This window comes from Podarcis erhardii (genome assembly GCF_964252035.2).
Source record: "Podarcis erhardii genome assembly, chromosome: 16".
NCBI lineage: Eukaryota > Metazoa > Chordata > Lepidosauria > Squamata > Lacertidae > Podarcis > Podarcis erhardii.
The window spans coordinates 20,054,672-20,066,900 of record NC_138514.1 but is presented as its reverse complement, the minus strand read 5'-3'; the positions used below and the strand labels follow the sequence as shown (position 1 = coordinate 20,066,900).

The window sequence follows — 12,229 nt, the reverse complement described above, 5'->3', positions numbered from 1 at the left end:
GCACTGAACCCCATCAACCTCTCCTAGTGTTTTTTGTTAAATAGCATGGGGGACAGAGCAGAACCCTGAGGGACCCCACAGGCCAACAGGAGTCCCCCAGCACCACCTTCTGGGTTCACCTCTCTAGGAAGGAACAGAGCCACTGTAAAACAGTGCCTCTGAGTCCCATCCCATCTCTAAACCACACCTCTTCTCCTCAGGCCATGTCTTTCATTGGTGCTGCTCCACATCCTTCTCAATTGCTTTTGTCTTGCCCTGCCCTCAATTGCTTTTGCCTGGCTGGAATGTGCACCCTTTCCCCAGCCCCCCTGCATCACTCCATGTACCTCTTCTGCATGCCATTCGTCTTCCAACTCTGGGCCAGGAACACACTGCTCACCACAGGCTTCCCTCGCAAGGTGACATAATCATCTGTGCGATCCCCGTTGAAATTCCCGCAAAGGCCACATACTTTATTCTGCAGTCGCTCACTGATGGCGATTTTGATGACGTTGAAGCCATTATAATGGATCTGGATATCTGGGCTGGTATCAATGACCAGGAAGCCCTCTATGCTGTAGATTTTGGTTGACAAACCAGTCACAAAGGGGACGTTCACCTGTGTCCCATTCACCTGATCAAGAAATCAAGCAATATTTCATGCTACATTAATGCATCTTTTTCTCTTTTCTGGCTAACTTATAAAAATGGACAAGATCATATGAAAAATTGTAAGACTCAGTTTGGAAGGTTTAAACTCCTATGTTCCAATTACGTGTGAGAACTTGATGCCAGTCATCTTACACAATGAAGACATCAAATTAAGCTGATTGGTTTAGCTGAATTTTGGAATGAATAAATTTGAATTTCAGAATTCAGTGTTCCAAATTCCCAACCAGAAAATTTCATGAAAAAAGATTGGGACTTTCTGTTAGTAAGGAAAGTCAACTCTAGTGCTAGAGGGCTAGTGCTAGAGGGGCTTTCAATTTCAGAGGCTACAGGTTCAGGTCCTAGTTGACAGTCAAGACAAGCACCTAACATTAGCATAACACCAGGATCAGATTTTCTGTACCTAAAGGGTGAGACCATGGACTTCAAGAAAGTGACAGATTGGAGCAAGGATTCAGTCTCAGCTCAAACCATCCCACTTTCCCTGGAGCCTGTTGTCATCACTCTCCTATCCCAAACAGTCCACTCCAGAAATTGCAGCTGAGCCTCCATCTTCACAACACTGCCAGAGCCTACTGAATCAAGCACGGCCCCTTTAAATATAGGGTCTTTCATTGGTGGGGGTTAAGGTAGCCACCTGGAATGATGTTAGAACCTCGGTGAACTCCAAATTGCTACTGAAGCACCATCTGATCCTTGCTGGTGTGTAACTTCTCTACGCATCCAGGAATCTACTTGGATGTGTTAAGAGCCCCGTTTGTACATGAACTCTTGGCTGAACACCCCTGCCCCCATGGGCTTGCTTACTACCTGGAATAGGATGCTGTGTATCATTACTGGAGTCTTGGGATTTAGACAGTTCCTAGGGGACCAGCAGCTACCTATGGATTAAATTGCCGCTGATGGCTCTTGTTCTGCTTCCACTGTTAGATGCAGAATGCTTCTGAATACCAGTTGCTGGAAACCACCAGAGGGGGAGAGCACTCTTGTGCTCAGGTCCAGCTTGTGGGCATCCCATGGGCATCTGGTTGGCCACTATGAGAACAGGATGCTGGGTCTATGGGCCACTGGTTTCATCCAGCAGGCTCTTATGATTTAGCATTCTAAATGAGTCAGTACTGTACCTTGACAGTATTACGATCGCTGATAAGAATCTGTTCTTCATTGATATAGAAGTAAACAGGTGAGATGACTGTCAGGTTTGGGGACGACCACTTATCAAAATTGATGATGAGCTGGAAGGAGACATCAGGGAGTTTCTGGCAGATTGTGGAGAGGACAAAGGCGCAGTTGGCAGGGAAGCGGAGGAAGGCACCATCAAATGTGCGGAACACCCCTCCACCTGCCGCAATGCAGTAGGAACTCTTCTTGCTGAAGCAGCCACGAACTCCATTCCGGAGGGCGCACTCCTCGTCTGACTTGCACTGCCGTGGGTCGCACTGGATGAGGTTGCGGCGGAAACAGCGGCAGCGGCGGGTGCAGTCGCTGCTCCAGAAGAGCTGCTTGGGCTGCAGGAAATGAGCAAGAAAGAGAAGGAAGCAATAACATGAATGAAACATGAAAAGCAATAGCATGAAAGTCCACAGTGGATCCATCCAAAAAAGGGTGTACATGTGGTCACAATGAATGCGCAAATCAAAAACAAGAATCCAAAGCACATGAACTTTTTTCAACACCTGAGGTTCTGGGTCGTGTTCTGTGCCTGCTGGCTAACAAGTGGGGAGGGTGGGTCTGAGGAGTGATACCATTTTGGTCATGTTACCAACCCTACAGAACACTGTACCCAGGAAAGCATGCTGGATCCCATCATTTAAAGCACATTTCCACTCCCTCATGGAGTTCTGGGGATTAGAGTTTGTTAAGGGTACTGGGAATTGTAGCTCTGTGGGGGGGGGGATAAGCTACAGTTCCCAGGATTCTTTGAGGAAGAGACTGTGCTTTAAATGAATAGTGTGTACACAGCCATTGTCTGTCAGCCTCCTAGATACGATCTGGCTCTTCTGGGAGGCTTTTAGTGGTGGCTGACTGCCATTTCTGAATGTCCTTCTTGTTGCTGTTGATGAGATTGTGTCTTCATATTGATTTCATTTCTTTGCTTACTGCTTTGATGGGGTTATGCAGGTTTGCTTCAGTGCTTTATTGTTTGCTGTTGCGCCAATTTTGTTTAGTGTTGTGATGGTCCAGATTGTTTTAATTATACCCACATTGTTAGCTGCTTTGATTTCTTTTGAAGAGAAAGTGAGAGATACATTTTAAAAAGAATCAAATGAAATTGCTTTTTTTCACATTCGGACAATCGTGTGTATTAAGACCCCTACCACATTTCCACTGTTTGATGTGATATACCTGGATTGAGAAAAAGAAATGATGCTCCCTGGTCAGAAAAGGCAATGTGAGAAATGGATCCCATTCATACAGAGCAATGCTAGCTACAAAACAAGAATTATTTTTGTTGTTGTTACTACTGCTAGGTCCCGGGTACCTTAAGAACTCAGAGAGCCCTATATCCCAGCCCAAACACTGAGGGAATCTGGAGAAGTGCTGTTGTCTGCTGCATTATAGAGGCCCAAGAAGAAGAAGAAGAAGAGTTTGGATTTGATATCCCGCCTTTCACTCCCTTTAAGGAGTCTCAAAGCGGCTAACAACCTCCTCTCCCTTCCTCCCCCACAACAAACACTCTGTGAGGTGAGTGGGGCTGAGAGACTTCAAAGAAGTGTGACTGGCCCAAGGTCACTCAGCAGCTGCATGTGGAGGAGCGGAGACGCGAACCCGGTTCCCCAGATTACGAGACTACCGCTCTTAACCACTACACCACACTGGCCTCCACTAGGAGCTGAGCATTTAGTGTTGCTATTTCCATTCTGTGAAACACTCTTCCAAAACTGTATTTGGCAGGCATCCTTACTATGGGCTTTCAAGAATCTCCTGAATACCTTTTTATGTCAGTACACTTGAGCAGTTGCCTTAAAATGTCCCTTGAGTAGCCACTCATTTGTATACTACCCTGGTGTTTCGGGAGAGGGCAATATATAAATACTTCTCTTTAGAAACAAAGACCATCATAACCTTTTCAAGCAGATAGTGGCCTGACCCTAAAACTTACTTTGGTTTGGTTTCAAGACATTTGCAACAGAACAGGGCTCTGCAGACTCTTGTGCTGATTGACATAGAGTGTTCCTTGCAACCAGGAGAGGGCAGTCATGTAGTACCTATTTAAACAGACACCCTGCATGTTGTCAGCTGATCTGCGGGTGGCTGGGACTTTAGGCATTTATCACACTGAAACCTGTGGATTTTGTCTGTGTGCTTCTCCCCAGAGTACATGCAGGCATCCCAAAGGGTCGTTTCCTGGAGAATGGCTGCCTATCTGTGATGTGATGCCTGTGTGTGCTCCTAAATATGGCCAGAAAATCCTTAAAGTGCGCACTAGTAGGCTTGGCAAAGAGCAACAGTCATACATACAAAAGAAAATCTTGGGACTTTCATTATATTAAGTGCACATCTGGATACATCTGTCAGCCTCATTCCCAGATGCATGTTCATCAGTTGGTGATCATAGCAGTGGGTGATGATTTGCATTTGTGACTTAGCTATTTTGGGTCAGCTGCCACTGACAGAACTTCCATATCACCTCACATCATCTCTAAAACATGGCTTATGCTCAGTTGTAACACCAAACTATGGTTTGGCCTTACATGCATGAGCAGAGCCTCGTGCTTGTGCATTCCTGCTTCCTTCTCCATTGTTTGCCATTGTGTCTGAACACAGAAAACTATGGTTTATGCAAAATACAGTTTGCCCTCAAACCAGGATCCCAATCAAGGAAATAAACAAGGTTTTGTATCCTGGTTTAAGGGCAGGCCATGGTTTGCTGAGAACCTAACAGTAAGTGAAGAAGTTGTGTCATGCAATGGAAGAAAGAAACAGCTGAACATGAGGCTCTGTTTGCACACACAATGCCAAACCATAGTATGGTGTTACATTTGAGTGAATGAAGAGTTGTAGGGTGGAAATAGTTCACATTCAATTGACAGCTATCAACGGCTGAATAATCAAGTGTCATACATACATGTGTGAGCCTGCCCTTAGCCTAACACAATTTCTGAACTATCATTAACTGTGGGGAAAGGTCGCTGTTTATTCACCATTCATCCCGATTTGTATGTCCAAAGTTTGCAGGTAGGTTAGACAACATTGGTTATCTGTTGAGTTTTCATTCCGGTTCATTTGCGGGCAGGTTAGATGACATTGTATCAAGAAATTGTTTATGCCCCACTTTCTAGTGCATTTTCTCGACACTTTCCTTATCGCATAAAGTCCAATTTTGGGAGGAAGCAGCCAGGTTTGTTGCACAAAAGAAACAGCTTTAGTTTGACAACTTGAATTTGCCAGTATGTGACTGAATCCCACCTGAAAATACAGTGGTGCCTCGGGTTAAGTACTTAATTCATTCTGGAGGTCCATTCTTAACCTGAAACTGTTCTTAACCTGAAGCACCACTTTAGCTAATGGGGCCTCCTGCTGACGCCGGGCTGCCAGAGCACTATTTCTGTTCTCATCCTGAAGCAAAATTCTTAACCCGAGGTACTATTTCTGGGTTAGCGGAGTCTGTAACCTGAAGCGTATGTAACCCGAGGTACCACTGTAGTGACAGTCTGGAATAAAAGCATTGACAGTTGCCTTTCCACCTAATCAGCCTTTTTCTTAGGAACTGGGCATGGTGGATGGGGGAAGGAATAGTAGAATCGTAGAGTTGGAAGGGACCATGAGGGTTCGAGGAATGTACTGTTGAGTAGGGCCAGAAAAAAGCACTGCTTCCAACAGACAAGGGCAAATGAATGAAAGGAGACTCTAGATCGCTTCCCTATAAGTCGGCCAAAGCACTGCAAGGTCAACAAGCTTTCCAGTGCTCCTTGCCTTCTCTCCCTTCCTCCAGGTTTGTTTTTACACACAACCTGACTTGAGGGCTTAATTCTGGCCGCCCAAAAAGGGGTGTGAAAAATTGCAAACCAATACCGCTCGCTGACACCTTTATCGCTCGTAAAAGCAAGGAAATTCAAAGTTACAGTTCCCACAGCAACCTCGCTTCTCTCCTTGTTCCAAACAGAGCTCAACAAATATCCTGTTGACCACCGATGTGTACTTTTGCAGAGGAGCACGCATTACATTCCACCCCTTAGATTAGATTTATAGAATAATTGAGCGCATGAGCTTACTTCTCAGTTGATAAGGGGCTGCGGTAGCCACATTGTAAAAGAAAGTAACTGCTAGAAAGTGGGTTGCAATTATGACTTTGAAAGAAGAGGTAAAGGCTGCTTTTGAACATCAAAATAATTCCATAACAAATTATCTATACCATTCAACATTTCATGGGAGACATGTAGGAATTTGGATACAAACTGATTGGATCTGCACCTTTTTGGTTGCATCCACATAGTGATTTATTCCATTCCCCCTAGAATTACCCTGCCTCTTAATTTTTGTATTATATATGGGCTTTCAAGTGACATAATAGTCACTTTTGGAAAACTGAAGGAACATAACATGTTTAGCACTCACTTCCATGTTATTTGATTTAGAAAAAAAAAAGTCAATTTGCTGACCCTTTACACTGGAAAATCACAGGAGCAGAGTGAGGAAATCTGGGGTGATATACAGGCATACAGTTCTTCCTTCCTCTTTTCATGGGGGAATCATGGGGGAGCAAAAGGCATGTGCAGAAAGGCTGGGGGAGTAGTGATGTTGTTTAATGACAATCATTCTTTTGCTGCAGCACGCCCACTGATGTGAATGAAATTTAGCACTGTGTGCCAGTATATCGGTCAAAAAGCCACAGTTCCATAATCCAACAGGTACTGCAGTGGGAAAGGAACATTAAAAATGAGCTAGAAGTGTTAGCATTATAATCAGGAAAACTAAAATATTATTCCCCACATCTGAATGCAAACTTAGACTAATGTGTGGATCAGAATGTAATTATCCTGATGTTGGAATCTCTTTTCTTGTAACTTGGACCCAAGACGATGGATTCAAGTTAGAAGAAATGAGATTCTGACAAACATCTGCAAGAACTTTCTGGTGGTAAGAGCTGTTTGACAGCTCTTACCACCACAAGAGGTGGTGATCTCTCCTTCTTTGGAGGTTTTTGAGCAGAGGTTGGGTGGCCATCAGTCACAGATGCTTCAGTTGACATTCCTGCATTGCAGGAGCTTAGACTAGAAATGACCCCCAGGGTTTCTTTATGACTCTACAATTCTATGATTATATGTGATGTATGGAAGTGAGAGCTGGACCATAAAGAAGGCTGGAGAATTGATGCTTTTGAATTATGGTGCTGGAGGAGACTCTTGAGAGTCCCATGGACTGCAAGAAGATCAAACCTCTCCATTCTGAAGGAAATCAGCCCTGAGTGCTCACTGGAAGGACAGACCCTGAAGCTGAGGCTCCAATACTTTGGCCACCTCATGAGAAGAGAAGACTCCCTGGAAAAGACCCTGATGTTGGGAAAGATGGAGGGCACAAGGAGAAGGGGATGACAGAGGACAAGATGGTTGGACAGTGTTCTCAAAGCTACCAGCATGAGTTTGACCAAACTGTGGGAGGCAGTGGAAGATGGGAGTGTCTGGCATGCACTGGTCCATGGGGTCATGAAGAGTCGGACACGACTAAACGACTAAACAACAACAACAACAACATGATCTTTCAAGTTTTGTGGTTCTCCAGATTTTCAATTCTTCAAGGCAGGGCTTGAGTCCTCATGCAAATCATGTGCTCTTATCACATGACAGACTGTCAATGAACATACATTTCAAAGCATGTAAGAAGAACCTGCTTCTGACCCAGAGATGTAACTTGAGTTGGAAGCTCAGCTCTGAAGTCTGGCAACAACTCTAGCAACTCGCACTGCCAAAATCTTTACAAGGCATCAGCACACAGCAAAAATAGAGACAAACAGGGATAGTGATTTATCAGGACTAGTATTAAAAAACAAGGGCTGTCACAAGCTGGAACTATGGGCATCACTGAAATGCTACACATTTATTCATTATAAAACAAAACAAAACAAAACAAAACAAGAAGGCTCCATTCTGGTCTCTGATTGTGCTCTTGTCTCACCCATTTATTATTTCAGATCAATGAATTCAAAGCCTAAAAATCTCTTTTCTCCTGAATTTCTATCTTTCACTGATATAAACTAGGAGTAAATCCTTGGGATTCAGTAGTCACACTGGCATAAGCAACAGCGAAGGATCTCCCTCTCGGTTCATGCAAATGAGGTCATCAAATTAAAGTTTAATTTTGTCGTATTCCCCCGCACCCCACCATGCAAAAGCAAGTCTGGAAGCTCAGCCTCATTACAGGGAATTTGTCATTCCATTGTGTGGATTAAACTGATTAATATTACATAACGCACAGAACTATGCCACTAAATGCACCACCATTGTTCATTATTTCAGGATCACGCTGTAAGGTAATGGAGAAGGAGACCGAAAGCTGACAGCAATGCAAACTAGCATAGCAGAGGGAGAGATACGGCTGCCTGCAGCACCCGCAAATTATCTATGAGGAAATTTCACCCTTCTGAAGGAGCGCGAGCGAGTTCCCAAGGGCATTGTGTTTACATGCCCCAAAATCAAGCTATTAAGGCAGAGACATTGTCAGACGCAACGACAGCAGATAGAGAGCATTCCATCTCCATCCTCTGGTTTCTTCTCATTTGGAAACCATTTACGATCCAATCCCACAGGCAGCTTAGGGTAGAAAAACACCATAATTTGCAGTGTGCGATTTCAAATTCTACAGCTGGTTTTTATTTTTTTTATTTTTTTGTCATTGTTGCTGCTGCTTGGAAGAATATAGATGAGGAGTACTCCTTGAAGAAACCCTCGTTTTTATGCAACACTTATGACAGCATGGAAGCATCAGAGCCCGTGTTAAAACAGAGAGGTCCTCCCCCCACTCCATTCCTCCTTAAAGCAACATGAACCATGAAAGCTGTGCTTCAGATTTGCTGGCACATGTTTTAAAAATGAATCTTGATGAATGCAAAGGAGCTTTTGAGCAGGATCTCGCTTCATTCTGATATCCCCTTTGGATATTTTAAGCCTGATCCTCATGGAAAATTCATCCAAGTCACAGAAAGAATATAATACATATATGCATTTTTAATTGTTTTTTTAAAACAACAACCATGCAAGCAAACACTCAAAATTTCAATTTAAAAGTAGTTTGAACTTCTAAGATGAGTTTTGCCTTAACAAGGGAGCTTATCTGAGTCCACCAAAACATAGACGCTGCCAGACAAGGTAAAAAAAAAGCGATAAACTTGCTCCCCATTCAGATAAGTAGCATCCCCACCACCACCACACTGGCAGATCCCTGGGGGTATTTGATAATCCTGACCCTGGGGTTATTTGAAGGAAAGACACTTTGCAGGGTGCTTTTCTCCACCATCAGTCAATATTTTCAAAAAGAGCCGATCCCTATAGCTCACTTTCATCAGATACAGAACTAGGGTGGGGAATAGCACTCTTAAGCCCATCGAAATCAATACAACGTACTTCAAAGAAAATATTTGTAGGATAACTATTCCTAAATTTTAACCTGATAACATAAAGAAGAGCCTGCTGGTTGAGTCCAATGGCCCATCTGGTTCAGCATGCTGTTCTCATAGGGGCCAACCAGATCTGCCTGTGGGAAACATGCAAGGGGTGCCAACTTGAACAAAATATTGTGGAGAGCCCAAATAAACCCTGCCCTGCATAATCGATCACATGACACAATGCACAGGCCCCATTTGAATGGCAAAGTCCATCAGCGTTGGGGGGGCCAGCCTCCTCAAATATTTTATTGGGGGGCTGTAGACTTCTCAGCCTCTAAGAGTTGGCTCCTGTGCTTCCAATTGTGAAGGCAGATCATAGCCAACGTGACTAGAAGACTCCTTATATTCTTATGACTAAGAAGATGCTCACAAAATAATTGAGAAGCCCTGGGAGCCGCCATTTTGGAATTGGTGCCTTACCTCATAATATTTTCCGTCAGAATAGCAGCCACAGTTGTGAGGTAGGATGCAGCTCTTGCCGTTGAGGACGTAGCCCGCATCACACTGGCATCCTTCGACGCAATAATGGTTGCAGTCACTTTTCAGCCGGATGGCAGCGCAGCGGGGCTGGCACACACTCACACAACTCTCATAGTGGCTGTTGGGAGGGCAGCTGACCGCTGGAAAAAAAGAGGAAAAGCTTCTTAACATGGCAACACACCCCTGCCTGATGGCCAAACTTCAATATTCCCCTCTTGCCTTCAAGAGCGCATGCACACCAGAAGGCCCAGTATGACCAAGGGCCTGAGAAGAAGAAGAAGAAGAGTTTGGATTTGATACCCCGCTTTATCACTACCCTAAGGAGTCTCAAAGCGGCTAACATTCTCCTTTCCCTTCCTCCCCCACAACAAACACTCTGTGAGGTGAGTGGGGCTGAGAGACTTCAGAGAAGTGTGACTAGCCCAAGGTCACCCAGCAGCTGCATGTGGAGGAGCGGAGACATGAACCTGGTTCCCCAGATTATGAATCTACCGCTCTTAACCACTACACCACACTGGCTTTTTGTAATTCCCAGAGATGCATTGCCTCTGTCCTTGAAACCAAGTGGGAGAAGCAGCGGGCCCACCCCCCTTGCTCAGCACTATTGCCCCCAACAATAATCCGGCAGACTTTGCTCATGAAATGAAATGAATAACAATCTAGCCTTGGTTCTCTTCTTGAAGAACTCAGCTAGAAGAAGGATGGGGATGAAACTAGAATGAGTTGGTTGTGCCTGCCAGTGGCTCTGGCGCCACCTACTGTTGACCTCCCTGCCCACTGGATGCAGCCACCCCTGCTCTTCCAGAGCACCTTTCTGTGCCTCTGAAAAACAACTGTATCCACCTTATGGGAGTCTGAAAAGCCAAGCTACTGCAAACATTCAAAAGATGAAAGGGCAGAATGGAGAACATCCACAAGTCCTCTGCATCTCCTCCTCTCCCCATCTAACAGCTGCATTCAGGTCCTTGAATTTCAGGAGCAGAGCTGATTTAGGCCATCAATTTGTGAATAGAAAATGATCCAAATTTAATTTTTAAATCTTATTAGTGATGAAAATGACTTTTCAATTGATTTGCCAAATGGTCTGCCTGCCGGAGGAGCTTTGCATCTTCATTTATGAGGAGCGTAATTGAACGGTACATTGTAATCCTATTGACCACAGAGACAAGCCTCCTTAGAACAAATACGTACTCTTTCGCTCGCATGTATAAACTAATAACATTTGCATTTGACAAATGAAGAACAACTGCCGCTGGGACTGAAGATTTAACCTACATCTTTCCAGAACGGGGTTTGGATGTGCAAGAAAAATACCTTTGCTTATTTAACAGTTCTTCCCTTCTAACCAGGGTGGGGGTAACTGACTCCCCTTCCACCTTGGTGAAGGCACAGGACACCTGGTGTAGGGGGTACATTGGCAGGGGACAATCTGGTAGAATGGTGTAGCTGACTGTCCTTCCTTAGGTTTGTATTCAGTGATGAGGTTGTAGTGGGTTTAAAATTCATTACTATTTCTGCAGTAGGGTCCCTGTCTCCAATGTCCTAGAGCCACACAGTCAACATGAAAAGAGAGCTTTTTAGCAACGGGATGCTCCAAAGCAAAGCATTTAAGAACTCTGAAAACACAAGGTGCTTCAGTTTTAAGAGAATGGTGCGGAACACTCCAAATCATTAGCCCATGTGCGTGCACAGAAAATACATCTGGCTGAAAGGCAACACAGAGATATCTGCATTGATCATTGCAATGCATCTCAAATTATTATTATTGTATAATCTTAGATGGTTGTATAATTTTAGGAGTGTGGCTGTGACTATTACTAAGGGACCCAGCACTTCTGCCATTTGCTACTGCACTGCTGGTTGTAGCCAATTAAGTTTTACTGAGAGCAGACCCACCAAAATTAATGATCCTACGTTAGTCATGTCTAGTAACTTCAGTGGGCCTACTCTGTAGCACAACAGGTTGGAAACAAGCAGGTCCCGTCCGGACAAGTTTAGCATTTCTCATTACAATTAGGCAGACTGTGCTTGGCTCAGTCTAGTGAGCCACATCTGTCTCCCTCTGTTCCAAGATCCCCCAGAAGCTTACCTTGGAACAGTGAATGGCAGAGGTGGTGGTTTTTGGTGCTCCCAGATCCCAGTGATATGTCTTTTCCTGTCAAGGACCACAAACAAGACCCAGCATCCCTGGCAGAGACAATGACACTCTGCATGCAACTCACACTGAGAAGGCTGTTTCTCCCACCTGCTACAAGTAAAGTTTCTAGGCCTTGGAGCAAGGACCACAGTGATAGCAAGTACTTTGTAAATGTTGGATTGGAATACTCACAAAGCCCCAGTTCTTTTTTGGATGACTCAAATGCATTTATTATTTAGACAGTGCTTCAAAAGCAAAGTGAGTGTATGAAGCTACACATCTGACTGGTGGCATAGCATGGGGGGCTGGGGGGCGTTGCCCCAGGTGCATTTTTTTGAGGGGGTGCAATCAGGAGTGACCTG

At 44.5% G+C, this 12,229-nt stretch overlaps 2 protein-coding genes across 2 annotated transcripts in view; one reads left to right on the top strand and one right to left on the bottom strand.

Moving 5' to 3' along the window:
* LOC309331123 (uncharacterized protein) overlaps positions 1 to 9,217 on the top strand; it is a 43,874-nt gene extending 34,657 nt beyond the window's left edge. Inside the window, exon 11 of the mRNA XM_081843182.1 lies at positions 8,106 to 9,217. The gene's annotated coding sequence lies outside the window, so the exon portion shown is untranslated. The remainder of the gene's footprint in view (positions 1 to 8,105) is intronic.
* Positions 1 to 12,229, bottom strand: part of TECTA (tectorin alpha) — an 81,098-nt gene that overhangs the window by 14,523 nt on the left and 54,346 nt on the right. The window contains exons 12-14 of the mRNA XM_081843238.1: positions 9,671 to 9,870; positions 1,773 to 2,156; positions 327 to 613 (exon numbers count right to left, since the gene is read on the bottom strand). Coding sequence (XP_081699364.1) covers positions 327 to 613; positions 1,773 to 2,156; positions 9,671 to 9,870 — 871 coding nt within the window. The remainder of the gene's footprint in view (positions 1 to 326; positions 614 to 1,772; positions 2,157 to 9,670; positions 9,871 to 12,229) is intronic.